Source organism: Anoplopoma fimbria, chromosome 24 (assembly GCF_027596085.1).
Source record: "Anoplopoma fimbria isolate UVic2021 breed Golden Eagle Sablefish chromosome 24, Afim_UVic_2022, whole genome shotgun sequence".
Taxonomy (NCBI): Eukaryota; Metazoa; Chordata; class Actinopteri; order Perciformes; family Anoplopomatidae; genus Anoplopoma; species Anoplopoma fimbria.
The window spans coordinates 16,218,876-16,246,329 of record NC_072472.1 but is presented as its reverse complement, the minus strand read 5'-3'; the positions used below and the strand labels follow the sequence as shown (position 1 = coordinate 16,246,329).

At 39.0% G+C, this 27,454-nt stretch overlaps 5 protein-coding genes across 7 annotated transcripts; 2 read left to right on the top strand and 3 right to left on the bottom strand.

Moving 5' to 3' along the window:
• Window positions 1-1,897: 1,897 nt before the first annotated feature.
• On the top strand, window positions 1,898-9,153 carry slc25a15b (solute carrier family 25 member 15b). 3 transcript variants are annotated; one of them, XM_054625951.1, is made up of 8 exons: window positions 1,898-2,393; window positions 3,098-3,188; window positions 3,657-3,915; window positions 4,011-4,148; window positions 5,742-5,917; window positions 7,459-7,617; window positions 7,710-7,792; window positions 8,419-9,153. In XM_054625951.1, the coding sequence occupies exons 2-8, from the start codon at window positions 3,134-3,136 to the stop codon at window positions 8,467-8,469; spliced, it is 921 nt and encodes a 306-aa protein (XP_054481926.1). In that variant the 5' UTR covers window positions 1,898-2,393; window positions 3,098-3,133; the 3' UTR covers window positions 8,470-9,153. The 3 variants fall into 3 exon arrangements, with proteins under 3 accessions (XP_054481926.1, XP_054481925.1, XP_054481927.1); XM_054625950.1 differs by having other exon boundaries at window positions 1,898-2,398; XM_054625952.1 differs by having other exon boundaries at window positions 1,898-2,398; window positions 7,710-9,151.
• A 122-nt stretch (window positions 9,154-9,275) lies between these two features.
• Window positions 9,276-11,763, bottom strand: tm4sf21a (transmembrane 4 L six family member 21a). The gene is made up of 5 exons (XM_054625953.1): window positions 11,406-11,763; window positions 11,055-11,120; window positions 9,945-10,078; window positions 9,676-9,862; window positions 9,276-9,547 (listed from the first exon to the last, which is right to left on the bottom strand). Exons 1-5 carry the CDS (start codon window positions 11,580-11,582, stop codon window positions 9,539-9,541), a joined length of 573 nt encoding a protein of 190 aa, XP_054481928.1. The 5' UTR covers window positions 11,583-11,763; the 3' UTR covers window positions 9,276-9,538.
• Window positions 11,764-13,120: 1,357 nt separating this feature from the next.
• On the bottom strand, window positions 13,121-14,955 carry LOC129113776 (transmembrane 4 L6 family member 4-like). The gene is made up of 5 exons (XM_054626247.1): window positions 14,729-14,955; window positions 14,341-14,406; window positions 13,715-13,848; window positions 13,452-13,638; window positions 13,121-13,321 (listed from the first exon to the last, which is right to left on the bottom strand). The coding sequence occupies exons 1-5, from the start codon at window positions 14,903-14,905 to the stop codon at window positions 13,313-13,315; spliced, it is 573 nt and encodes a 190-aa protein (XP_054482222.1). The 5' UTR covers window positions 14,906-14,955; the 3' UTR covers window positions 13,121-13,312.
• Window positions 14,956-18,030: 3,075 nt separating this feature from the next.
• On the top strand, window positions 18,031-22,464 carry LOC129113778 (mannose-P-dolichol utilization defect 1 protein-like). The gene is made up of 7 exons (XM_054626248.1): window positions 18,031-18,209; window positions 18,497-18,562; window positions 18,992-19,124; window positions 19,520-19,605; window positions 20,540-20,655; window positions 20,782-20,892; window positions 21,008-22,464. The coding sequence occupies exons 1-7, from the start codon at window positions 18,119-18,121 to the stop codon at window positions 21,128-21,130; spliced, it is 726 nt and encodes a 241-aa protein (XP_054482223.1). The 5' UTR covers window positions 18,031-18,118; the 3' UTR covers window positions 21,131-22,464.
• Window positions 22,465-23,236: 772 nt separating this feature from the next.
• On the bottom strand, window positions 23,237-27,175 carry slc25a35 (solute carrier family 25 member 35). The gene is made up of 5 exons (XM_054626299.1): window positions 26,703-27,175; window positions 26,483-26,548; window positions 26,251-26,403; window positions 24,818-24,952; window positions 23,237-24,365 (listed from the first exon to the last, which is right to left on the bottom strand). The coding sequence occupies exons 1-5, from the start codon at window positions 27,072-27,074 to the stop codon at window positions 24,195-24,197; spliced, it is 897 nt and encodes a 298-aa protein (XP_054482274.1). The 5' UTR covers window positions 27,075-27,175; the 3' UTR covers window positions 23,237-24,194.
• Between the last annotated feature and the right edge of the window lie 279 nt (window positions 27,176-27,454).

Genomic DNA, 27,454 nt, shown 5'->3' with positions numbered 1-27,454 from the left:
TGGTTTTGTGGCAGAATTTAAGTTCGGAGGGGATTAACAACAATGTGACTTTGTGGTTTTGTAATATCTTTGTTGTTTGACGAGTATTTTTTTTCATCAAATCGCCAATCTACGGGTGAAGAGATTAATACACGAGGAGGGAAAATTGCTTTTTCCCATGAGATCATTGAAATGACCTATGAGCAAAGCAATGTGTATATATAATGCATCAAAATGTAAGGGAATGAATACTGTTTTTCCAACAGCTCAACGCTACCTCCTAGTGCCTTTGATTTTCCACACACAACACAAATTAAATAAAATGGCATTTTATTTTTTCCATCCTTAGGCTAAAAATGAGTCAGATAACGGAAATAACATTAAAACAATCTTGTCTGAACTAATAGAGTGCACAAAACAAAGTGTGAAAAGGCTACAACCGCAGACAAAAAGCCCTTGTAACGTTTGTGGCGACCTCTCTCTTCCACTAGGGGCTGTGTCCTGTTTGCTGTCTCTTTTCTATCTTTTAGGATATTGATCGTCAGCTGATGAGCCACACATGAACCTGATGTGAGTTTCAGCTTTAAAGACTCACCACCTGAACATTGACGGTCTCTTCCTTTGCTGACGCGGCTGCTGTTTAGTTTAGTTTCCACACATGTTGACATTACTGATTACTGACTCTTCATGTGTGTTTAGTTTATGTATTATTTCAATAAATGTGTTTATTTATTACTTTTAACCCAACAGGTCTTATGTTGCAGCCTTTGAGCCATTTTCTGCTTTTATTGATCTATATATTATCTAACATTTATTTAATTTATATACATCGTTTTCAAAAGATGTTTCCAATGCTGATGGGGCTACTCCTTAAATAGTCTTGTTTTTAACATGACACTGAAGGAAAAACAAAGGTGTAAATAATAACATTAATGATGGCTGAATTCCATTTAGCTAATTCAGTATCAGGGTCCTCTGTACGCTGGCCCACTGTCACACCACAAATACAACAGAGCCATTGTTAGTGTTATTAGCAACACCTGTGCTTTTCCTGCTATGATTAGTCAAAATGTCAATGCAGGGAGGAAGGCCTATTATTCCCAAAAGATGATTCCTGATAGTAGCACGATAGCGTCCCTATTGTAATAACACCGAACAAAAAAGGTCAAACCAAATGTATAGATGTTTAATAACCTATTGGCTTGGAAAACATATAACCCACAGAAAGTCTGTACTGTCAATGTAACACAACAAAACTTGAAGGTGATATTGTGTCCAACTGTAGCTCACTGAACTTTTAATACATGTTTACCATGAGTACAATAGTAACATTACACTTGGCAGTTATAATTTAAATAAGTATATTTACAAGCTTAACTATTTAACAATTTGAGAAGAATCAGTCATTGCTTATTTGTTAAAAAAAATTGAGAATGATTACAGCTTTACAAGAGAAATACAAAAGTACAAACCATGTGTGAAACTTCTTTTTTTTAAGTATTAAGCTGGCCTTGGTGTGACCTTTCAGCAAAAAGAAAACTACATAATTTAATTGCACAGTAACCCTTAGTCAGTGCTTATGAGTGGATGACTAGGGCTTGGTTCCAAATCAGGTAGTAAAGATGCTTTTATCAGGCAATTTTCTCCCCTGTAGTTTCCCCTGAGCTAGGATAATGTTAGTACACATCAATCCTTTAAAACAAGCCTATATCGATGCTGTGTATATATTTGGAATCAGGTGGATGCAACATAATGTCCTTGGTTGGGAGGTAAAACAAAAATCTCTGGAAAGATTGGATTTTTTACATTTTTAAAATCAACCAGCAGGGGGTCCTGTATCATCTTCTGAGGAGAGTTTACTATGGAAAACAATAGAGAAGGTGAACCGGAAGCTTTAACGTTCACGGTCCATATCATAGATCCTAATGTGAGATCATCACTCAGCAGCTGTGAGGGGAAATAAATGAACTGCAGCTGTTTCCGAATTATTCCTCACAATATACAGATGTTATTAAATGTGTTGTGTTTCGTGCACTATTTCCACTTCAAGAGTCTTCAGCATTATTATTAGTGATATTTATTTCACAACATACAGAACAGAACGAGTGACTGGAGAGTAAAGCGAAGGTGGTTTTGGTGCAGTGAATTTCTAGCGGAGTGGGACGTCCTCATCTCGGCACACATGAGACAACCTCTCTCTCCTCATCACTTTTATCACTGATGGCCTTGGAAATACCACATTAGTGTTCATGTTGCAAATAAGATAAAAACAAGTTAAACTGTGGTTGTTTGCTGTGGTAGCGGGCACTAGCATGCAGTCACCCGCGGACGATGTTATCTTCTGTCAGCAGCTCACTGGGTTAACGTTACATACAGACTCTAACGTTGTCCTCATCTGAACTCGTCGATATCCTGTAAGGTTTGTATTCATTTGAAATTATTAACACTCTTTTAGCTCTTTGCTTTTGCACTGAAAAAGTTTTTTTTAAAAAGATGTTTAATTTCTGTACAAAGAATGGTAGTTTGTCCCCCACTGGTGGTCACCTTGTGTTATAAATCCCATTGAGTTTCTACATTATGTGACCTCAGCAGGTTAGAAATGCAAGGTCTTATATTTTAGTTTAGTTGAAGAAGCACTGCAAAATGTACATAAATACAACCACGTTGCCAACAAAGAAAATAGTTTCAACACTGGAGAGCATTGTCATTTGTCATTTGAGAGAACACAGGTTGTTGTTGTAGGTCAAAAATATTGGAAATTACCAAATATATTGCAAGAAAGGTATGCTTTTCTTCTTAATCCAGAAAGAATGCAGTTGTTTCTGATAATGCAGTTGTGGTGAAATCATGACAGTTGTTCTTCTGTTCCTATACACACAGACCCATTCTTACTGTCAATAATTACTTTAGCCATAAATGAGTGCAGGTTTTATTGCAGTGAACTTTATAACTCAGCTGCTGTTGCTGCCTGTAGGCCCTCTGTATCAGTGGAGTGTGTAAAGAAACAAGTGACTGATAATGTTCTGGGTTTATCGTAATTAAAAGTGCTCTGATAAGATGTAGCAATATATTGTGAGTGGAGTTAGGAGGTGAAGTCTCATTCTTTACTTTTTACCAGGTAGCTGAGAGGAACAAAAACCTCTTCTGACACACCATGGCCCCACACCCGGCGGTCCAGGCCGTCATTGACCTCTCTGCAGGAGCCATAGGTAACTACAGTGTTTTGTCTCCCATAACTTAGCAAACAAACAACATTTAGTCTCTCAATGAAGTTACACCCCCCCCCCCACCCCCACCCCCTGCTTTTTACTTGAATTAACACACGACCCACTAGCCATTTCTGACGTCGCAAAGGATTTTGATGACTCCTGTTTTTTTCCGGCTCGTTTCTCTCTGTGTTCCCATTGACTCTTTTATAATGCTCAGTGGAGTGCAAACCAGCTGTCAAGCCTTATCTCTCTTAACAGCGCATATGTTGTGCACTGACTTATGAAAAAGAAAAAGCGATGCTCCACTGCTTAAAATGCAGAGGTCAAATTTCATTTGTGTACCTTTATGTATGTATGTATATGACTATTATAAAGTTGAAATACTTTTAAAAGTATATTTCTGTAGTTTGTGTAACAGCCATACTCCATTTTCTGTTGTTGACGGTTATCTCACTGTCTTTCTCCAAGGGGGAGCTGCATGTGTCTTTAGTGGGCAGCCTCTGGACACAGCAAAGGTCAAGATGCAGACCTTTCCTACGCTGTACCGGGGTTTCATCCACTGCGTCACATCCACCTACAAACAAGTGGGTCTGCGTGGCCTCTACCAGGGCACCACACCGGCACTGATGGCCAACATCGCCGAGAACTCGGTGCTCTTTATGAGCTACGGCTTCTGCCAGCAGGTCATCCGCTTCACGGCGGGACTGCACAATGATGCTGTGCTGAGGTAGGGGGGTAGTAAACCAGGCTGGCCTTCCTATTACTGTAGGAACACATTTAAGGTCTCTAAATGTCTTCTGTTTATCCTTCCCTTTGTGTCAGTGACGTGCAGAAAGCCTGTGCTGGCTCAGTAGCATCCATATTCTCCTCGCTGGTACTTTGTCCCACTGAGCTCGTCAAGTGCCGCCTGCAAGCCATGTACGAAATGGAGGCATCAGGCAAGATTGCTAAGAGCCAGAAGTAAGTGTTTATTTTTTAAATAGTCTCACATTTTGGATAATTTTGCATGGGTCATTTACTCTAACATTACATTCAAAGAACTAAAAGTCTTGTTTTTTTGTCACTTAGTCACTGTTGTTTGCACTGTTCATGCTGTTAGCAACGTTAGGCGATGCCCCAAAATACATTATAATAATATTATATTAATTTAGTGCCCATTTTTAAGGGGATTTGTATTTCCACTGCAACATTGCCATAGTAATTACTTACAATGTCTGCTAGGTTTTTTTTTTAAGTTGTATGGAAAGATTTAAGGGATACTTCACCCTAAAAATCCAGTCATCTAGTGTATCCTTGAATTCTTAAAGAAAGCGTTATTCTTGCATGTCTCCAGGGCGAATGGAGAAAAATCTTTATGAATGAAGATAAATGTGGGCCGTGTTAAACCAAAGCAATACTATGTCAAAAACATCTGTTTACAAACTTTCTCACAATGCGGGCAATATATTCCAAGTCACTACTTACCAAACACATGCTTCTTCACTTAAATCTTCCCATTTAAAACGCTTGCATGTGTGCACCACTAGTCTGTGTGAGTACTAAGTGTTTTAAATAGTGAGGAAACACTGGTTAAGTAACTGATCTACAAATGGTCATTTTGTGGGAGATGTATTCCTTCAACCTTCTCAGACCTGCGGGATCGCCAGCAATCCTGGCTGACATTACTGTCTTTAAGAGGCTCTAAGGGGCTCAATCTTAAAGCTAGAGTGAAGCTAGTGGTATCATATGAAAGTCAATCCATTCGTACCATTCAACGTCAGCTTGTCGGGAAGGGGGATGAATTATGCTCTAAAGTTAGTTTACATTTTGGCGAGGCGAAACTGGCATGGTGATTTACAAAGGTGTTCCATTACCATATATGAAAATGGTTTCTATGGGTACCCATAAGTCTCTCCTTTACAGACATGCCTTCTACATGATAATCACTTGCAGTTTTTGGCACACAAACCATATAGTTTTTTGCTTGCATTATCATTTATATGGTGTTCCTCAAGGTTTTTGTGTCTTTAATGAGGTATTTTGAGGGTTTTCTTGATTATTTTATTAATTCTCAAGTGTTAAAATATTGTTAAATTTAGCATTAAATCCAAAAATTGCTGCAACAACTTATGAGACAAAATACAGTGTGGGGATGGCCATCATAGCCTAGCATCATAATGTTCTGAACTCTTTAATGGTAAATGGTAAATGGACTGTACTTGTATAGCGCTTTTCTAGTCTTCCGACCACTCAAAGTGCTTTTACATTACTAATCATTCACCCATTCACCCCAGACTGCCGGAGCCAGGGATTGAACCGCCGATCCTCTGATTGGAGGGACGACCCTGCTCTCCACTGAGCCACAGTCGCCCTTTGACACACTTTGACAATTTACTTTAAATGGTATTATTTGAGCTGCATCTCTTAATCAAGATGATGTATCGCACTTCTGTGTGGCTTATACTGTTGACCTGCTATCTCCTCCTGAAGATCCCCTGACATATTGTTTTTTTAATAGTACTATTGTATTGTGTGCATTGACTGAGCCATACATCCCTATTCTCTTGTCTGAAGTACAGTGTGGTCGGTAGTGAAATCCATCATGAGGAACGAGGGGTCTCAGGGCTTCTTCCAGGGTCTGACAACCACCATCGCCAGAGAGGTCCCCGGTTACTTCTGCTTCTTTGGTGCCTATGAGCTCTGCCGCACCACCTTTGCAGACTACATGAAATGTGACAAAGACAACATAGGTACTGCGATAATGTTCTAACTGCGTCATTACACAGCACACAATATTTCACCTTTCCCCTTTCAACTCAAACAAATGCTTCACCAATATTCAACATTCATGCAAGAAAAAATTTGACCATTTGAGCTGGTGCATGTTTTCTGGGTGTTGTTGAAAGGCATTCTGGGAAAAGTTACTATCTAATAGATCTGGAATGAGGTGGCCTGAGATAAAAAAAAACTGTGCTTAAAAAGTAATTCAGAACATTTTATCACAATGGGCCTTAGTCATACACAGTGTGTACGCAAAAAAATCTGTGCTTAAATCGTGCGTGAGAATATTTCCGATCATATCTGCTACCGACAATGAGAACACACAAATTATGAAGTCTGGCTTGCTGTCTTAATGTAAACACAAACCTTTTAACTGAATGCATCTCATATTTAAACCACATTTATTAAAAAAGGCTTTAAAAGACAACAATATTTAAAACTATAATTAGAACATATTATATATGACGAAACTTCTATTGAGGTTTTGAATGAGGCTTAGAATGTCTGTCAACCTATTTTATGACGCCATCACACACAAAAAAAAGATTGAATGTTATTATGGTTATATAAATGTAATTTATGGTGCTGTTAGATTTCTGCTAGACCATCCAGTTAATACAGGAGCGTGCCGGCAAGCGGGAAAGCAAACAGTTTTTTGACTGTAATGAAACTACATGTTAACAGATATGGGTTTTAAGTAGAATATTTGGTTGAATTTTAGAAATAATAACATCTTTTTTTAACAAATGTTGACTTTTGGACTTTACAACGCTCTGTATTTATCAGAAATGTTTGGATCACTCAGGTAGGAAACAACGCCGCTACCACTGAAATATAATTCTACAAATAGTATACTACTAATACTATTAGTGCAGCCAGATCTTGGTCTGCACCTGTGCATTAATACAGAATAAACAGAATTTATAGACATGCAAAATAAGAAGCTGCGCAGCATTCAAATGTTGATTAAGAATTTGAATGTCAAAGTTATGAAAGAAGCTTTGAACTATTCAGTACAGACCTAAAACAGCCATGAAATAAATGACCTCATGGTGAAAGTCCTTGGTGGATCTCATCATTATCACCCTAATTAATCCCACTTATGGATGTTTGTCCACTTGTGTGCCTTTTCTGCCTTCCTTCTAGGAATAATGTTTAATTTCCCTCATTAGTTTTTTGTTTTTTTTAATCTAGGGGCTATGCTTCTCTCTTTTACAACAACTTCACAGCTTTCTTTCCTTGTATGATTTTAATTTACTAACATACACACGTTGGTAAGAACAAAAATTGTCCATGAATCTGAGTGTAATTTTACCTCATGATATAATGTGTATATTCTTTATTTAGTTACTAATGTTACAGTTGCTGGACTTTAGCTTTGAAATTTATCAAAGCAATTACAAATTAGGATATATTAACCATATAAAAATGTCCTCTTCATTCAAATATATTTGCTTTCACCTCTTGCACATCTACTGTACAGTATCATTGAGTATCTCTTTCGTTGAAGGTGTGGCTCCAATCATGTTCAGCGGTGGTTTCGGGGGGGCGTGCCTGTGGCTGATAGTCTATCCCTTTGACTGCGTCAAGTCTCGTATCCAGGTCATGTCTATGACGGGCAAACAGGCAGGCTTTTTCAAAACCTTCATGACCATTGCTCGCAATGAAGGTGGGTAGAAGTGGAGATTAATGTTATTATTTTACCAGATATGTTTTGGTGTTGTCGATCAGAATATCATCTTTGCTGTTTCTTTTGTTCAGGCGTGAGAGCACTCTACTCCGGTCTAACCCCCACCATGGTCCGCACCTTCCCTGCTAACGGAGCGCTGTTCCTGGGTTATGAGGTCAGCCGCAAGTTCATGATGGAGAAGTTTGACAGCTAGAATTTGCACAACACAAATGGAGGAGTACTGAACTGGAAATGAAGTATTGTAGCCATATGACCTCATCAAAACTCCAGTTGAAGCTCATTATGTGTTGGACCTGGTTTTTACCATTTCCTGCTTTTGTTTAACATGACTAAAAAGTGCCACACTCCATTTCTTTTCAACCTACCACTCTAATGTTTAAATATTTTAAGTCCTTTTATACATCTTTGGGGGTTTTATATATATAGTTTGTTTTTAACTCCTCAAAAATGCTATGCTAACACATATATATGTGAAAAATGTTGTGAAGAATCGTTAACACTCCAGTTTATTATTTGATGTCTACCTCAACAAAGGTGGATCCGCACAGAACCATCTCTCTCTGCCAGTCATTTCAAATAATTCTTAACTTTTTGTGTGAGCTGGTACATGGGTAAGAAAATCACTCCATTATGCTGTGAGTTTGTCTTTAACACGCACAATGGATAAAGGGCCAGTGTGCAGCATTTAGTGGGATCAATCAGCAGAAATGGATTTTAATATTCTTAACCATGTTATGTTAAGTGTATATTCACCTGAAACTGAGATTTGTTGTGTTTCAGTTATCTCAGAATGAGCCCTTCATACCTACACGGAGCAGAGAGGTATTATAATCTGCAGCCACACCGCTAGATGCCACCAAATCCTACACACTGTCCCTTTTGAATCCTTACTTCAGCTCTTTGCATTAAGGTTTTATTTTAAAATGTTAGTGGCATATACTGATTAATTTAAGTTGCCTAAATGTGTTGTGATGACTTGTGTTTGCAATCATGGAATCATTCACAGCTAAGTATGCGACTTAGTTTGTTTCAGTAAAGTGACAAAAAAAGTGAATCATTTGCTTTCTTTTAACAATGAGCACCTCTACGTTTTAAACAGCCTGGACTGAAGACTTACAGGTTTCATCAGCTTCAATAGAAACAAACAAAAACTGACTATTTCTGTATTCACTCTTTTGGAACCCAGTGTTTGCCTTTTAAATGACTAAACTTTGCCTTTTTTTGTTGTGTGACCTGGATTGTTCTGTTCAAGTCAATGAGAAAATATCAACTGCCTCATCATCTGTGCCCTTTGCACACTGCATTTCTCGTGCAGGGTTTTTCCCAGTACCAAGTGGTTGGCTATTCAGAAATCTCAGTCATATAAATCCTTTAATGTTAAATGAGAAATGTAGGTATTTTAAAACGCTAACAATTTGAGACGACACTGAAATGTTTGTATAGATATCTATCCTTATATGCATTGCAGTAATACAACCTACATTAAAGGTTCTTATTGAAGGAAAAACTTTTTTCTGCATTTTATTTTACTAGGTATTTATTGGAGTCAATTACTTTAACTGAAGTCAAGCAGAAGCGTTAAATTCATGTGTAACGCAAAAATATAATGTACCACGACACAGAATTGGATGAGCAGCTTATATTTAAAATCAATTTTATTTCCAATAAACCATTATAATTGGCATGAATTATTTTTTTCTAATGCCATTTTCACAACATACCTTAATACATTGCAAGAATTTCAGATATGCTAGTTTTATTAGAATTCAGCATTAAGCGTGATGAAATACAAACATAAGGTATAAAAATCTACAGTTTCAAAGTACAGTATTTTATGCAAATGCAGCAGGAACACTTCTCTGATTCTTCCAGCAGGGAGCGCCGGTCAACTGTCAGGAACTCACAGTGGCTGTAAGTAGGAAACACCCAAAAATGTGAGGAAAGATTCTACTTAAGTTTCTGAATTTAGATATCCTAACAACACCAGAAACTGACTGTGTTTTCACTTCTACCTATTCAGTTTAACAGTCTTCTTACCCCTTTGTTGTTGCAGGTTCCACACAGGCAGCCAAAGAGCCCGTTGATCATCTGAATGGCACATAGAACCAGCTGCAGACCGCTTGTGGCCAGCAGAGTTGCAAACAGTCCGATGTTGAACTGCACAATGTCCTTAGGCTCTGTGCACGTTCCCCACCACGTGTTGTCGGTCAGGTAACTGTGATCACTGTGCAAAGGAGGAGTGTGTGAGTGAACAGGACTTTAGAAATTGACCAAATGTCATTGGGGAAGTTACTCCGGCGTGTCACCTGTCTTTAAATGGTGTCATCCAAATCAGAACAACTTTGCAGAGGGGTCCATTTTGCAAACCGAGCACTGCCACAATGAAACTGTACAGCGCCCCGGCCACACCCACTGCTGCGAATGCAATGGATAAGAACATCTGCAGGAGTGCAAATGATAAGAAAAGGTCATACTGAATACTTTCCCACTCTCGCCCTCCTCCTCCTCCTCCTCCTCCTCCCCACATTTTTGTCGTACTATTGGTAATTGGTTATTTATGAGTTTAAGGAGTAACAGTTTAACATTTGTTTCAAGCCACATTCCTCACATTTTATGTTGATCTGTTTTTCCCTTTAGTCTAAACAAAACCAGCTGCAACATTTTTCTCATCAGTCCGGTCGAAGTAAGTTCGGTGACATTTCCTATTTCTAAAGCAGGGTCGCTCTTTATTTACTGTGCTGGGATTATCATGCTGCACCTACACGTGACATCAGACAACATTATCAGAATGTTTTGACAACCTGAAGATAAAACTCATAAACAGGACTCCATATCTAATCTTGATGTTATTCAAAAATGTCATGGGGACGTATAACAGTAGGATTCACATCTTAAAACACATTTCAATAATCCCTCTGCATACATTTTGAACTTAAAAATATTATTTAAGGATCAAGACAGAGAGAATACCTGATTGTTTCAGAATTCATGACAGAGCATACTCTCTCTTTAAAGAGGACCATGGTGTTGTGCAATGGTTCTGAGATGCAGCAACATGCTGCATTTTTTAATTTAGTTATTAAATTTAAGTGCAACTGGCCTACATTAAACACTTGACTTTAGCTAAAATGTAACTAAAATGCATTTCGGAAGTCTTCCTGTAAATGTGTTTATTAATTGGTATCATGTTTCAGGGAGACACGTGTGTACAAACAAGTCTTTCCCATCGTTTTTTTTCTACTCCCACTGATTTATATTTTTAACTCTTTCCTGACCATTTACAATGTTCGAATTCTCTTTACCTGGAGAAATGTATATTTAGATAATATAGTATATAGCTTTATTGTTAATTATTTACATTTAAGCCAGCCCTCAACTTTCACTGAGTATCTAATGTGTAGTTTGGACGGACTCACCCCACAGCGATTCCCACAGCACCCCTCTTTTCCAGTGAAGTGGATGTAAAATGCTGGGAGCAACACCTGTGACAGGAAACACGATTAAACTAGCTAATATTAAGTTACATTCAGTCAAAACCGTTCAGCATTTTCACTTAATCTTGATAACTCAAAGCTTGTAGAATACATTAAAAGACAGGAAGTCAGTCTAGCTCTTCAAACAGCATTAAAATCATTAGATTATTACTGCACACCAGTTCAAATCGACTACTTTTTAGTTTTAGTTTCACGTATCTGATTTATTTTTCAGAAAGGAATCTCAGGCAGCACGTTGTCGAGAGTCTCACCCTTCAGTAAAAGGAAACTCACCATTAAACCGCCTCCAACGAGTCCCCCCATGTACTTCACTTCCTCGGTAATGTGCCCGTCTTTGGCATACTTGATGTCTCCGCCAGGAAAGAACAGCACAATATTACAGATGATGGAAATGAGTGCTAATGGATACAGAGTCACTGCAATGCAGCGGGAGCATTTTCCAGTACACATGTTGTCTGAGTAAAAACTAACTTCCTGCTCTAAAACCACTTGCTGAGAACGTTTGAGCTAAAATCCTTCCTGTTGTCAGAGAGACGTTCCACCTGAAACTGACCCAAGGCGGGAAGTGTATTTGCACAGGGAGCAGAAACCAAATACAGAGAGTGATGTGAGGGTGTGGGAGGTGTAATGACAAGCTGATTTCTTGGTTAAACAGAGCCTGGGATAGGGCGGAGAATATGAATGTGACTCATTCCCTGGTATCTTTGAGAGACAACGCTTGTTCTGTGGCGATTTGAGTGCATCCGAGTATATGAGTCAGAGGAATTATTGATACTTAAGAATAACATACCTCTGTTTAGTTGAGTCACCAGGCCTTTAAATCCAGTTTATTTTATGTTGCTGTAATTCTTTAATGCTAAGTGCTACTAGAGTGTCTTGGTGGGGATTACTTTGAGACATGATTCGACTCCACCTATTGTATACAGTTTTCTGGTGATTGTATTGACGTTGTGATGCCCGGTACACAGCACGGTTGGACTTTAGACTTGTGGCAGCATGCTTAGCAGAACAAGAACAATGTGTCATTGACATTGAGTGCAAAACATTGACTAATGACCATATCGTTGGATAGTTAAACACAAACGACACATATTTCAGTTCCTCTACTGAGCTGCTGACTTCAGCTAAGTCTACAATGCATCAGTAAATTCACAGAAAATACGAAATTTGTAGAGCATGTGCATCATAGCAGTTTCCTTCCGCACATGAAGAGTGGTACTGTTTTCACACGTTAATAATTGAAATACTAAACCACCATCACTTACAACTCATTCACTACCAGACTGAGTATATTATGCCCTTTTTGATTCCATGTGTATCTCAGGGTCTCATTCATTTAAAGTATGCTGTAATTATGCTGGTAATTATGATACAGGATATTTAGAAGAGGAAACACAAATGCAAAATAACTCAAAAGCATTGCATGACTTCATGTGTAATACATATTGTGAAAAAGGTCCAATCTGGAGGTGGATTCCCTTAAGGACTATTTCCTTTCATTCACATACAATAAATAAATAAATACAAAAGATAAATACTGTAGAGTAGTAAATTCTGCATAGACCTGTGTGGGGACGAAACAAGTTCTAAATTATCACTTACTTTTATCTTAAACTGTCACTGCAGGAACTAGCATAGTAATGATTGTTTTTTTTTATCAATATCACACCACCCTTGTTTTACTCACTTTTTCTGCTTTCAAAGAAACAAATGGAGTTTGGCAAATCTCTGGGAGATGGATCATGAGATAAAGTCACTTTCTTAAAAGCCAAAACATTTTGTAGCAGTAAACATCCTGCAAGAGTCCCCATTTTGAGGCAGGACGTTTGGGTTATGAATTCGACATTCGTGGTAAATGGTCTATAATTAGCCCTGTCATGGCTGAAACATTTGATATAAATGTTGTTACATTCTTAATTGATATTTATTCTTGTTGTACAATAGACATTAGATATGATGAAACATGACAGAGAACTGTAGAAGTGGATCAGCAGCTTTTATTGTAAGCCAATTTATTAAAACTTGATCATGTAATTAGCATGAATTCTATCTAATACCGTGCTCTTATCACACCACACCTTAAGTGTGAAGCATCATGAAATGCAATGTTCCAGAAGGGGGCGCCAATCAACAGTTGACAGTTGTCATATGATTGCATCTTCACCATCCAGACCTGGAACTTATGCCTCCTGTAAGATAAAAAACAAACGACAAAATAAATCAATTAAACGAAAGTGAGGGATACTAAAGTTATAACTAATGTGAGAGATATCGGACTCAACAACATGGTGTACTGAAGAGCAGCCTCTTTGTCTTAACCTCATTTTTGATGCAGGCACCACACAGGCAGCCAAAGAGGCCGTTGATCATCTGTATGCCGCAGAGCAACATCTGCAGTAAGCTGGTCACAATCAGGGTAAAGAACAATCCACTGTTGAACTGCACCACGTCCTTGGGCTCTGTGCACATTCCCCAAGAGTGTTTCTCGGTCAGGTAGGTGGCATTACTGTGTAAAAGAAGAGTGTTATTAGGAACCACAACTCCGTAGTGCTTGTCATCAAAAAGATACTTCTGTTTGTTACCTGTTTTTAAAAGGTGTCGTCCAAGTCCCATTAACAACGCAGTAGGGCCCGTTTCCAATACCGACCACTGCCACGATGAAACTGTACAGGCCGCCGGCCACCCCCACTGCTGCGAATGCAATGGATAAGAACATCTGCAGGAGTGCAAATGATAAGAAAAGGTCATACTGAATACTTTCCGCAGAGGGGAAATTACATCAAAGTTTAGAAATTGTAATGTTGAAATATTGTGGTGGGATTTTGTATTTCTAAACTGAAAGATGAATATTTTTCCCAGAACTTGAACTTACAAATAAATGTTCTTTCTGAAAATAAGAAAAGGAAAAATAGACTGTGCAGAGTCTTGGTGGTTGTGCATTATCATACCTATCTCAAGAGTAAATGTTGTGCAAAGGTGATGCAGCATTATGCAGCAAATATATTTTATTTTCTTATTGCGTAATTCTCAGCTTGACTGGCCTCCATCAAACACTTAAATCTACAGTAGTTTAGTGTGACAGTTCTTCTTAAACTTAGAAATAACAGTTTGATTAAATAACCTTCACTCAAGGTGTTCTTATTAGGGTTGCTTACTTTTTTTTTTTTTCTTTTTTACCAAGCACCTGACATGTCTGAGTTAGTCTTACCCCGAAACGGTTTCCACAGCAACCTTGTTCTCCAGTGAAGTTGATGTAAATTGCTGGGATCAGCACCTGTGGTGGTACACAGTTGAAGGATAGGGAATTAAATGCAGCATCTGTAAACCATGATAAAAATAGCTAATAGGTACCTCCTGACAATACCATGCAATATGTGGTATGTGATGACACTAATGAATAATGCAATTGATTTGAAGTGTTAAATTAAGAGAATACAAAATAAGGGCCCTGAACAGATGAAATTACTATTGCAAAACCAATAAACAAATAATATATAATATGTAAAGAAGTGTTTTATTTGAGGCTGCACATTTCAGAAACAAGTTTGTAGGAACCTTTAGTCCAGAGCCACACCTTTCAGTAACAGATTACTCACCATTAAACCTCCGCCAACGAGTCCCCCCATGTACTTCACTTCCTCGGTAATGTGCCCGTCTTTGGCATACTTGATGTCTCCGCCAGGAAAGAACAACACGATGTTACAGATGATGGATATGAGCGCCAATGGGAACAGACTAACACCGATGCAACGGGAGCATTTTCCAGTGCACATGTTGTCAGAGTGAAAACTGCTGTACAACTACTTGTTCATTAGGTCTTTGCTCAAATCCTTCCTGTTTTCAGAGAAGAGAAGTCCCACTTATGACGGTGAATTTCTGTTACATGTACTTTAGTGACCTCTTTTTTGTGTAAATAATAGTTGTTCGAGTAATTTTAGTCCAACAAGCGTTGTAGTCTTACTTAAATCGGGAGAAAAATCCATCCTTGATTTATACCTTATTTCCCTTTTAAAGTATCTAAATGTATACATGGAACTTGTTCAACTATTATAAAGCCTACAGTTTTTGGATAATCTACAGTGGGTACGGAAAGTATTCAGACCCCTTTAAATTTTTCACCCTTTGTTTCATTGCAGCCATTTGCTAAAATCGAAAAAGTTCATTTTTTTTTCGCATTAATGTACACTCAGCAACCCATCTTGACAGAAAAAAACAGAAATGTAGAAATTTTTGCAAATTTATTAAAAAAGAAAAACTGAAATATCACATGGTCATAAGTATTCAGACCCTTTGCTCAGTATTGAGTAGAAGCACCCTTTTGAGCTAGTACAGCCATGAGTCTTCTTGGGAATGATGCAACAAGTTTCTCACACCTGGATTTGGGGATCCTCTGCCATTCTTCCTTGCAGATCCTCTCCAGTTCTGTCAGGTTGGATGGTGAACGTTGGTGGACAGCCATTTTCAGGTCTCTCCAGAGATGCTCAATTGGGTTTAGGTCAGGGCTCTGGCTGGGCCAGTCAAGAATGGTCACAGACTTGTTCCGAAGCCACTCCTTTGTTATTTTAGCTGTGTGCTTCGGGTCATTGTCTTGTTGGAAGGTGAACCTTCGGCCCAGTCTGAGGTCCTGAGCACTCTGGAGGAGGTTTTCTTCCAGGATATCTCTGTACTTGGCCGCATTCATCTTTCCTTCAATTGCAACCAGTCGTCCTGTCCCTGCAGCTGAAAAACACCCCCATAGCATGATGCTGCCACCACCATGTTTCACTGTTGGGATTGTATTGGGCAGGTGATGAGCAGTGCCTGGTTTTCTCCACACATACCGCTTAGAATTAACGCCAAAAAGTTCAATCTTGGTCTCATCAGACCAGAGAATCTTATTTCTCATAGTTTGGGAGTCCTCCATGTGTTTTTTGGCAAACTCTATGCGGGCTTTCATATGTCTTGCACTGAGGAGAGGCTTCCGTCGGGCCACTCTGCCATAAAGCCCTGACTGGTGGAGGGCTGCAGCGATAGTTGACTTTGTGTAACTTTCTCCCATCTCCCTACTGCATCTCTGGAGCTCAGCCACAGTGATCTTTGGGTTCTTCTTTACCTCTCTCACCAAGGCTCTTCTCCCACGATTGCTCAGTTTGGCTGGACGGCCAGGTCTAGGAAGAGTTCTGGTCATCCCATACTTCTTCCATTTAAGGATTATGGAGGCCACTGTGCTCTTAGGAACCTTGAGTGCTGCAGAAATTCTTTTGTAACCTTGGCCAGATCTGTGCCTTGCCACAATTCTGTCTCTGAGCTCCTTGGGCAGTTCCTTCGACCTCATGATTCTCATTTGTTCTGACATGCACTGTGAGCTGTAAGGTCTTATATAGACAGGTGTGTGCCTTTCCTAATCAAGTCCAATCAGTTTAATTAAACACAACTGGACTCCAATGAAGGAGTAGAACCATCTCAAGGAGGATCAGAAGAAATGGACAGCATGTGAGTTAAATATGAGTGTCACAGCAAAGGGTCTGAATACTTATGACCATGTGATATTTCAGTTTTTCTTTTTTAATAAATGTGCAAAAATTTCTACATTTCTGTTTTTTTCTGTCAAGATGGGTTGCTGAGTGTACATTAATGCGAAAAAAAAAATGAACTTTTTCGATTTTAGCAAATGGCTGCAATGAAACAAAGAGTGAAAAATTTAAAGGGGTCTGAATACTTTCCGTACCCACTGTATTTCAATGTTCCATAACACTAAACCCCTGTATACTAAGTAGAATTGTATCCCTTGAAAGAGTTACTACTGAGCCTTCCTATTTAGATAATTCTTATATTTTTTAGAGGCCTAACTGAGGCGTCTCATTTTACATTTTATCAAACCGGCAATCAAATGCATCAAACATGACAGAAAAACAATAAATTCGATGACTAAAAGCTTGTTTAAAGATGGAAATGATCTCTTGTTTATGTAATATGTGAGTAAGGTTTATTTAATATAGCTCTTTTAATCGATCAAGATTCAGATTGCTTCAGGAGAAAAAATATATATTAAAAAATAATAAAAAAGGGTAAAAGAAACAAAACGGAAACAAAAGACCTAGAAAACATGCACTCATGTATATTGAAATGAAAATGTGTCACTGTTCAAACTTCAGTGTGCTAAATAATGTATGTGCAGTGTTTTACATTAGAAGACTGTTTTCACATTCATCTTCAGAAGAGGGAAAAGTTTTGCAGCTTAACAGTGAGATGAACACGTGTGTGCGTCACAAGTTTGGAATCCAATCCACTACGCAGTTTACAGATGTGTGGAAGCTTGTAGGAAACATCTTCTAAGTTAGATTAATGAGATAAATAATATTTGTATGTTCATGTATTCTGGGTTTTGAGGAAGACGGTGTAGGTTGTTTCACCTCCTTTTTTGTTGTTGTCATGTGTCTCTTTGTAGTTGCACCAGTTTGTAGCCTCATATTGCATGATATAGCTCATTTTGAGTTTCTTCCTGGTTGGTTTGTGTCTTCTTGAGTGACATTTTGGAACTCCTGGGCCTGTACATGCTAGACCAGTTCAGTAATCCATCCATTGGTAGATTAGTTTTTTTATTTTTAAATTTAAATATTTTTTAGATGGTGATTGAACTTTCTTGTGGGAAAAAAATCCTTAGAGACGCAAATCACTATAGCCTATTCAAAGCTGAGTATTTTTAAACTTCTTTAAACCTGTCTGGAGTGTGTCTTTAAATATAGTATGTATATAGACTTTCTTCACAAATTTATCAATGAATATTTTCCTTTAAAAAATGTAAAGGGGAACACATTTTTCCATCAAAAAAAATAAATAGGAGACTAGGTGGACTTCCGGACTACATGACCCTCAGAGATGACACCTTACGGTCTTGGCTCTGTGTCCTCGTTTGGCCTCCGCCGTCGATATTGGGGAACCTTTGAACACCTCCCCCTGTTACCGAGGAGCAACGTCAGCTCAGTCCCGGCTACAGCTGACCCACCATGGCCACGTCTACCTCCAAAGACTTCCTGGTTACCTATTTAATGCCAGAAAAATGTTACGAGAGGATTTTTGTCAACTTTCAAGTGAACGGTGAGGCTCGTCGTGGTGAAATGTGTTTAACTTAAGTAAGCGCGTGAAGTGGTGCGGACCAGTCTTTCCAGATGTGCAGTGGGAGGTGGGGGTGCGGGTTCCTCCCATAGACTGTATACAAGATGTTTTCTCCTCTCAACGTTGTAACCTTTTTGTTTTTGTAACCTAAAACTGTGATATGCTCTTTGTTTGGGCCGCTATTTCCTTTACTCTTTTACAAAAACAAGACATAGTCACACGTCCCTTATCCAGCAATATTGTTTTAATATTTCTCTTTTATGTCGCAGTGCCTTGCCTACAGTTTATCATGAAAAGAGTTGTCGGATTTTGGATCTTACTGGACGCTCTTCTGGGTAAGAAGCCTAACCTTAAATCTGATTTAATCACGTGACAGCAGCAGCAGGCCATCACTAACAAAAACAACTAACAAAGGTGTCTCTTCTCCCCATAATGATTAATCCGTATTGATTGGATCTCTTTACAAGTGTTTTGTTTGATCGTGCTCTGGTAAACTGATACTGCTGTACCAGTGTAGATAACATGAGAAACCACTGCATTTACATGTCATCTATGCAGAAGTACGGACATTTCCACATATCACTGGGAAACTGAACTAAACCACACTAACATGAAGTAGTAAATGCTACTATATATGGACAATAAGACGTTTTTGTGTCCATAATTGCAATGTTTCACTTGTTGTTTACATTGATGCTAATTTGGACACAACCACCAAACCCACTAATTTACTATATGATGCTTGTCTTTACTCCTCCCTGCAGCACAGTTGCCTCAGCTGTTGAAGATACTGTGGAGAAGAAGTGCAGAGGGCCTGAGTCTGACCTCAGTCATCTTGCAGCTGTATGCCTTCTCGTGTCCTGTTGTGTACGCCATTGCCAACAACTACCCACTCTTGTATGTATTTGGGAAAATTTAATTATTCTCGGTCCATGCTGATTTACTGGTACATCAGAGTCACATGTTTCATTTCATAATCATGTTGCAACGGTCCAAATACTTTTGCAACGTTCTGACTTCTCTCTGACACCATGCTGAACTCTAGACACCCCAGTGTCTAGAGTTCAGCAGTTCATCTGTGTGATGCTGGAAATTAAACCAACGTCATTAACATGTTCAGGCTTAAAGTAACTTTTTACCAGTTTTCTCAGTTTGCTTATGATTTATGAATATGCACTGGTGATAAATAAATGTTTAAAAGACGTAGCCTAAACACTTCATTTTGCGTTATTTTTCTGTTTTGCAGCTGACAGCATGTACCTTCCATGTGTTTAACATTAACTGCTCTACAGCGCCTGGAGTGACAGGCTCTTCACTTTGGCCCAGACAGCAGCAATTATCTTCCTCATCCTGCATTATCGTGGTGACACCCTCACAGGTTAGCACATAAATCTGCACATGCACATTTTTCTAAGTCTGGCATAATTTTTTTTTTGTTATTGTCAACAAATCCCATAGAAAAAAACTAAAACTCTAAAGGTCTCTAAATACTTTCACTTCCCTCTTCCTTTCTGTGGCTCTGTGTAAATCCTTGAAAACTGTTAAAAAGCACCACTTACACTTTGCACCAGCCATACAGGCCATGTTTTCAGTACATTCATTCTATTTAGGAAGCATTAAGTAATTTCACAGGTTATGATAAAGTGTACAAAGCTACAACAGGCTGAAAACTGTTATGTTAAAATGCACGTCCAAGCACAAATGAGGAAAATGTGTAGTAATAAGATAAAAATCAACTAGTTGCAATAATTATGACTTCTACTACACTGAAGTTAACTTCTGTACGCCAGCCTTTTGAGTATAACTAATCACCTGTGTGTATTTTTATATAAAATGTATTTGGAATAGCCCATGATATATGGAGCATATTATATCTGAGTAACTGAAAAGAAAATCTCATAGTTCAGAAACAGGCTACAAAAAATGTATGTGTGTGGTCTCATTGTTTTAATATCTTATGCTGACTGTGAAGAATAGAGTATCAGCTACTGTCACTGTCACTCACAGTCTTCGTTTCATTTTTGGTCCGTGTTCTCCTGGAGCGCCACCTTGTGGTGTTACATCTCCACTCATAAACTTCTCACAGATACTTTTTGTTAGAAAAACAATTACACTTCTGTTAAAACACATTGATAGAGAGCATTTCTCATTTTATAGGTTGAGATGATTGTTTAAAAAGTCAAAGTTTTGTCTGATCACTGTTGATTTTGTAAGTGAACATTCTTGGTATAACTTTCAGTGTTCCTTGCACAGAATGTTTTTACTTGTGCATGAAGCTCCTCATTCAATCCTGTTTTATGCTTGCTTGGCAGGGATGCTGTTCCTCTTGGCTTATGGGGGAGTAATGTTCCTTCTGGGCTCCTACGCAGCTGCAGCAGTTGCCTCAGTGATGCAGGATTCCAGTTTGGGAGCTTTAATTGCAAGCAAGGTAGCAACACAATGGCTTATCTTGTCAATGTCCTACAATTAACAAGATCTGTGAACCGTGAATCGATCATGCACAGTGCAAATCTATCAGGAGAGTGAATGTATTTGCCGGATTTGTTGTTTCCAGGTTCTCCAAGCTAGAACTAACCACTGTAACGGCCACACGGGCCAACTGTCGACTCTGTCAGTGTTACTGTCGTGGGCAGGATCTCTGGGGGTCATCTTTGTGTCTCTACAGGTATGCAATCAGGATTAACTCACAAACACAAACATAGCTGCACAACCGCACATTTTACACTATTCCAATCTGTCATTGTTGTCTTTACTAACTGTTTCGAACTTTTGTCTTGTAGGAGACAGGAAGCTTGTTCACCACTCTGTCTCATACACTGTCAGCCGGTCTCAGCTGTGTCCTGCTGGCCCAGGTTCTCTGCTACAGGAGCAGCACCGCCACCACTAAGAAGAAGAGTGAGTAGAGGTGGTGGTCGGTGACAAATGAACACTTCCATAATATGTAAATCCTTCCTGTCATTCAAGAATTGGGATGTGATTCTTCGCCAGATGTTGGCATATCAGGGACTCAAATACAGCACAGATGTAACATGAAATGTTTTCAGTGTCTTTTTGTACAAAAGTGCCTGTGTGTTATACTCAGTTCTACTTTAAAGAACATGGTGTGCTGTGTGTCTGTGTAATTTCGAATTCTTGTTTGACATGCTATTTAATCATTTTATACATTTAAATTTGTATTTCTGGAGTTAGTGTCCCATTATCGTGCTCTCAAGTGGTTTAAGTAAGAAATACTTCACTCTGAGGGGGAGCACACCTTTAAATGGCATTTGTAGGCGTCAGCTGCATTATAAGTCTTTCACTAGTTTGAGTAATTTTTAACACAGGGTTTTAAACTGTGGAAGAGTCATGCAGCAGGCACAGGCTGATTTGCAAGCTTTCTGTTTCACCGATACTCACTCCTCTGTGATTGAAAGTACATCCTGCTGATGATGCATTCATGTCATGTCAGATTTCCCTCGCAGCATCTCGCACTCAAGCATTGAGGGTTGGGTCCTTGTCAATAATTTTTCCACTTAGGTCTAAGAGATTGAACACCATCAACCTTGAAGTCACAATGAGAGCAATTAGGGGAAAGCTTCATGAGAGGCTGCTATAGTAGCTCCAGTAAATAATGTCATTATGATGATCATTAAAACAACCATTTTTACCTATATATAGGATTTGGAATATACTAGAACCTGTGAACCATGTAAAATCCTTTCATGAGCGCTCTTTCGACTGGCCTCTGAGCTTCAGGTTAATGCCAGCCACCGTGAACAAAATGTTCAGTGTTGCTCAGTAACACTGCAAACATTTCACTGAGGTGACTGAGGCAGCCAATAACACATTAACAGTGTTTGTTTTGGCAGTTACCTGTTTGTTTCCATTCGACTCAACACTTTAATACTGGTGATGTGGCTCACCAGCTATAATAAAACACTTTCTTTTATGCATTTTTACTGTTGCACATTTATGGATTTTCTCACTTGCACACCTGTTGAACTGTACAGTGAACTCAATTTAATGATACTGTGAATTATTGTCTCTGAACATTTGGTAATAAAATAAAAGAACAAACAGAACTGTTACCTTCAGTCACCTTTGTCAGGACCGTAAAAAGGCCTTAGGCGCAGAAACGCATTATCTGTGTGTACATAAAAAACACGGCCTCCTACATTTCCACCTGAGTCTATTATTTCATTATGTTTGCATTTTCACACAGCTGACTTTCTGAATGACAAAGTTAAATATCCAAAGCACAGAACTGCCATAATGGCCCAGCTAACACAAAGACCATCCTGTAATTCAGTCTCAGAAAAGCTAACAGGTCTCAGGAGTTAAAACTACAATTTCCGCTATTAAAAACAAACACTGATGCATGTGTACATGGTTTCTAAAGGAAAAAGCTTTACTCAAAATACAGGTTTAAATAAAGGTTAATTATATTGTCCTTTGAATAATGCTTGGTCTTTAGGGATGCAAAGCCAAAGACATGTAAAGTATCAAAACGTCATTTAGCATTTTGCTTGTATTTGACATTATCATCAGTCCTTTCCCAACCTTTCTTTAATTGTAGACTTCTTACTTCATTAGGCTCTTAAATTATATAAACTAACCATTAACTATTCCATTTGTAATCATTGTAGACCACCTAACAGGTTTCCATTCACACAAATTTCTTTAACAAAAATGGCGTTTTCACAATGGCATGGCTACATAAACAATGTAAAGAATCCGGTGTAATTGTTAATGCTTCTCACCCCTGAATAACATCTGACTGAGGCTGTCATTCTAGCCAGTTACTGTTAACACAGTCTGGTTTCCAATCTGGTTTTGTTTTTAGGGAGGCATCAAATTGTTTATGGCTTGATGTGAACTAAACAAATGGAAGGTTTGGCCCAAATTTGATGAATAAACTAATTGTTAGAAAGTAAATATTAATATCAATGACACAATTTATTTCATTTTTTAGTTTAAATAGTTTTAATATCAATCATGAAGATATACTATAAACAGACATTTCTGCAGTTAACAGGTAGGTTAACCCCCAGCAACATAAAATAAATGTATCGGTTATCAAATCTTCTTTATATTTCATAAAACACGTGTCAATATATAACTAGTCTCTTAAAGGGGCCCAGTGACACAGTGAAACTTTGCTCTGTTAATTAGTTTAATCTATTCATTGTTTGGGTTTCATCATGTTTTCTCTATTGCACTATGTAATTATTCTTTTAGAAAAGCGTAAGCGATGCAAATTAGCTCAGGCTATAGGCAAATGCTATATGACATTAATCTTTTCAGTAACAATTGGATTTTTGCATCCATCCCTATAAAAATAAGCAAACATAAAGCATTAAGAAATGCTGGTGTTTAAGATGCACTGCACTCTGTTTCTACATGTAGGTACGACAGTCTCTGGCTCTAAACTTACAAAGTAAAATCATAAAGAACTTGGAGGTAGTCTTGTCCCATTAATACAGTCAAAGATACATTTTACTGCCAGTGTGATGAGTTAAAAATGAAGCATGGAGCAGCTGCCACCTGGTAAGTTTGGACCAAGCATTTTATATTAGAGTTTTTGTGGCACTCTTGTGGCTGTTGGCACAATCCATTCATTTTCTCAAACTGTGGGCCACATTTCATGCTTTCTCCAGAGGTTAGAGAATTATGGCCAGGGTAGATTATTTATATATTTTTGAATGGCATAGCCAAGTGCTTGACATACAGTATTACGTTATCCTTTAAGTTCCTATGCAGGTTATCATGATATCTGTGTACATATGAGGCTTTTACATTTTCACCTTCTTCCTAGATACTAATGTTTTCTTTTTGGAGTGTAAAATGTGACCTTTGCCCTTTCTCTTTCCCATCAAGAAAGACGGCCAACTCCTGTTTTTTCTTTAACCTTATAACAGCATCCTCATTAAATCAGGACTCATTTAGCCTAAGCACTCAGAGCTTAATGAGTTACCCATTCTCCTGGTGTTATCTGAACTGCTGGTACAGTTTGCGCAGTTCATCCCAGAAGAACAAAGACAGAATGGTGTGTGGGCCGAGCCGGAAATAAGAAGCTCCCAAGCCTTTGTAGAGTCCCATCAAGCCTTCCTTCCTTAGGGTCTTAGAGAAGCAGTCAGCAAATCCTTTATAAAGCTGCCCCTAAAAGATGAGAAATAAAAAGTCAGCCTAGATTTGATCCGCTAAATTTCAAAGGCTGTATTGATGAGTGTTTGAGCTCTCCTTTTTTTTTTATCAGTCACTTCTTACGAGTTGTATTCCTTAAAAGAGTACCTCACTTTTTTGGTAACCACACAAATAGACACACACCATATATATTTTACCAACCATGTGTTGGATTTTACAGTCCATTAAGTTACCTAGGCTATTTTATTGGGAATACCAGCTCTCGCTACACAAACGTATCACTTGAAGCCTGACTAGATGGATATTTGTGTGACAGGCGACATCGCGAGAATTGAGCTGCCATGCAAGGTAAACGCTGAATAGCTATTGCAGAAGAAACATCAACATTACATACATGGTTCCAAAAAGGGGTTTGATGACGAAAACCTAAAGACGTATAACTTTAACATATCAGTCTCTCTCCTCACCTTGCCCAAATGATCCACAGGCTGGTTGTAGAGCCGTGTGCTCACTACATCAAAAGGCGTCATAGCCATCACCACCACCACGCTGCTGATCATGCCGGCCGTTAGTGCCACCAACCAGCTGCCCTTTGGGAACAGCTTAGGGAAAAGAGAAATAACATAAGGATAAGCATAGAAGACCATAAGCATATGAGAGGCTCTAGTTGCAGTATGTTAGTAGTGAGAAAAGACAGGATGCAGCACACTAGAGCAGTATATCATCATCAAGATCCTATTTTAACTGGTCATGATTTCTTATATGCAATGTAACAGAAGGATGACTACTATAAGTTATTCTGTTACACACACACACACTCCCCAGAAGTTCCAGTCAAAGATGTTTTCTAAGCGAACCTGATGTACACAAAAGTATATAAAAAATAATCTCTATTACGCAAAGGAGAGGAAATTGGTATGACCTTTTTATAAAGATGGTACAATAAATAACAATGGACATAAAACACAGCAGTACATCATTTTTACCTTTTTAAAGGCCTTTTACTTGCACCCTCACTCACCCGCCAGCCAATTCAAACAAAGTCCGGGGTCAATCAAGAAAGAAGTACATGAAAACTTAAAACCAGAATGTCAAGATTCTTCTCTGAATTTTTTTGCAGATCTGTCAATATTATACATTTCACTAATATGTGTTTTAGTTCTGGCTTTGAGTATAAAATACATTTTTGAACTAGAGCCAGGTCAGCAGCAACTTGCAACCGTTAAACTGGTGCACTAGTTGTGTAAACTCCATGTTTTTAGGGAGGGGGGCCAATGAATGGTGTCGAATTTCTATTCCAGAAGAGTGCAATGCTTTGTCAGCGCCACAATGACATGGCAACTGACTACAAATAACCTCTCCTCAAGCCTGCAATTAATTATTTTTTTATTATCAATGAGTGTTTTCTCAATGAATTGCCTAGTCTAGCATCTAGACCAGTGTAGACTTAAGATAATATCAGCAAATACCTTACAGAAACATGCCAATGGCAAGTTCAAAGAGTCCAATGTGACTTCTCCAAGCTGCTTTTTTTTTTAAATCATGAGTCCAAAATATATTTATTTAGCAGACTAATATATAAGCCAAGAAAAGGCAGTAAATTTAAAAAAATTTGGAGCTGGAATCAGCACATTTGTTTTTTTTAAATATCAGAATTCTTACTTGTTAAGTTTCGGCCCATTGGCGAATCACAGCAGCTCTCTGTGAGTTGTACAAGACCCCCAAAACAGACATGTTTATTCTTGAACACTGTGGTCATAAGAATAACGTCCACATGCGGTGGAAGACTGGGGAGACAACATTCCTCTAGTCAGCCTGTTTCCACACAACACCACTGAATTTGGATGAGCAGCGGTTAACCCTCAGCCAGCCCTCTCAGGGAGCAGTAAAATATTCTAACCTCTAGGTCAACCACAAGCTCCTTGGAGGAGGAGAAGGTGGAAAGTTGTGCAGCTGATCCCACGCTGACCCTTGGTACAGCAGCACTAGAGCCCCTCCACAGTCCCAGAATGCCATGCTGCTTGTAGATGGCTGCCAGAGCGTGGATCATCCCCTGGCAAGAGGAGGAAAACACAAATCTGTTGATGCCTGCCACTCATATTGAACACCATCTCAAGGGGTTATTTTGTTACCTGGTGTTTGTGTTGATGACCCACTGCAATCGAGGAGGTAGACTGACTCTGCAGATGAGTCTTAACCTGTCAATCAATGGAGACAATTTGTGTTTACTTTTCTCCAAAGTTACAAGTGACAGCTCACCTTGAAATGTCAATGCTGAGAAACCTTAAAAAGGAACAGCACAAAGAAAACAAAGTCAAGCCTACTCATGCTACAATAGAGCCAACTACTGACCAAGTACACGGGACTTCCCATCACGGCTCCCACCACCCCGGCCACAGCCCCTGCTAACGTGGTTTTGGCCGCGCTGACCCTCCCGTTAGTGTGGATGTATCCAGAGGACTCAATGACGGCGTACGAGCCGAGTCTGATTCCATTCATACAAAACTGATACACCAGCCCGGGCACCAGTCCTTTCTGCAAACCGGCCAGTCCGTCCACTTTGCCGATGGTGTAAAACGCGTGGAAGACATTGCGATAGTAAACTTGGTAGGAGCCCCGGCTCTTGAGCTCTCCCTGAAGCTGCATTCGCGTCTTGACGACCTCCAGCGGGTTGGTGAACAGGCAGGCGCCGCACGCCGCCGCCCCGCTCAGCACGAAGTCCATCGCGGCTGTCCGGCTGAGTTACCCGGCCTGCTAGCAGTCCGACCTGTCCTTCATGGCAGAGGACTCCTCTTGTTATATACTGTACACACACTAACGATGGATCAGCGTGCAGACATTGGAGCACTTCAAGAGCTCCTCGAAAACCCGTAATTCCGAAACAAAGTTGGTAAACGCTACTTATCTGCTAATCGCAACAAAATGCGGTGTTCTCGATAACTCCAAGGCAGATATATTGATTACTACAGAATTAGAGTCAATTAATTTATTTTCACGTGTATTAATTTTGTAATCGTATTATATGTCCAAAAATTAAACCTATTTTCTTTTTTTATTAATGTTTACTATTTTTCTAACAATAGCCAGCATTTCTTTCTGAATTT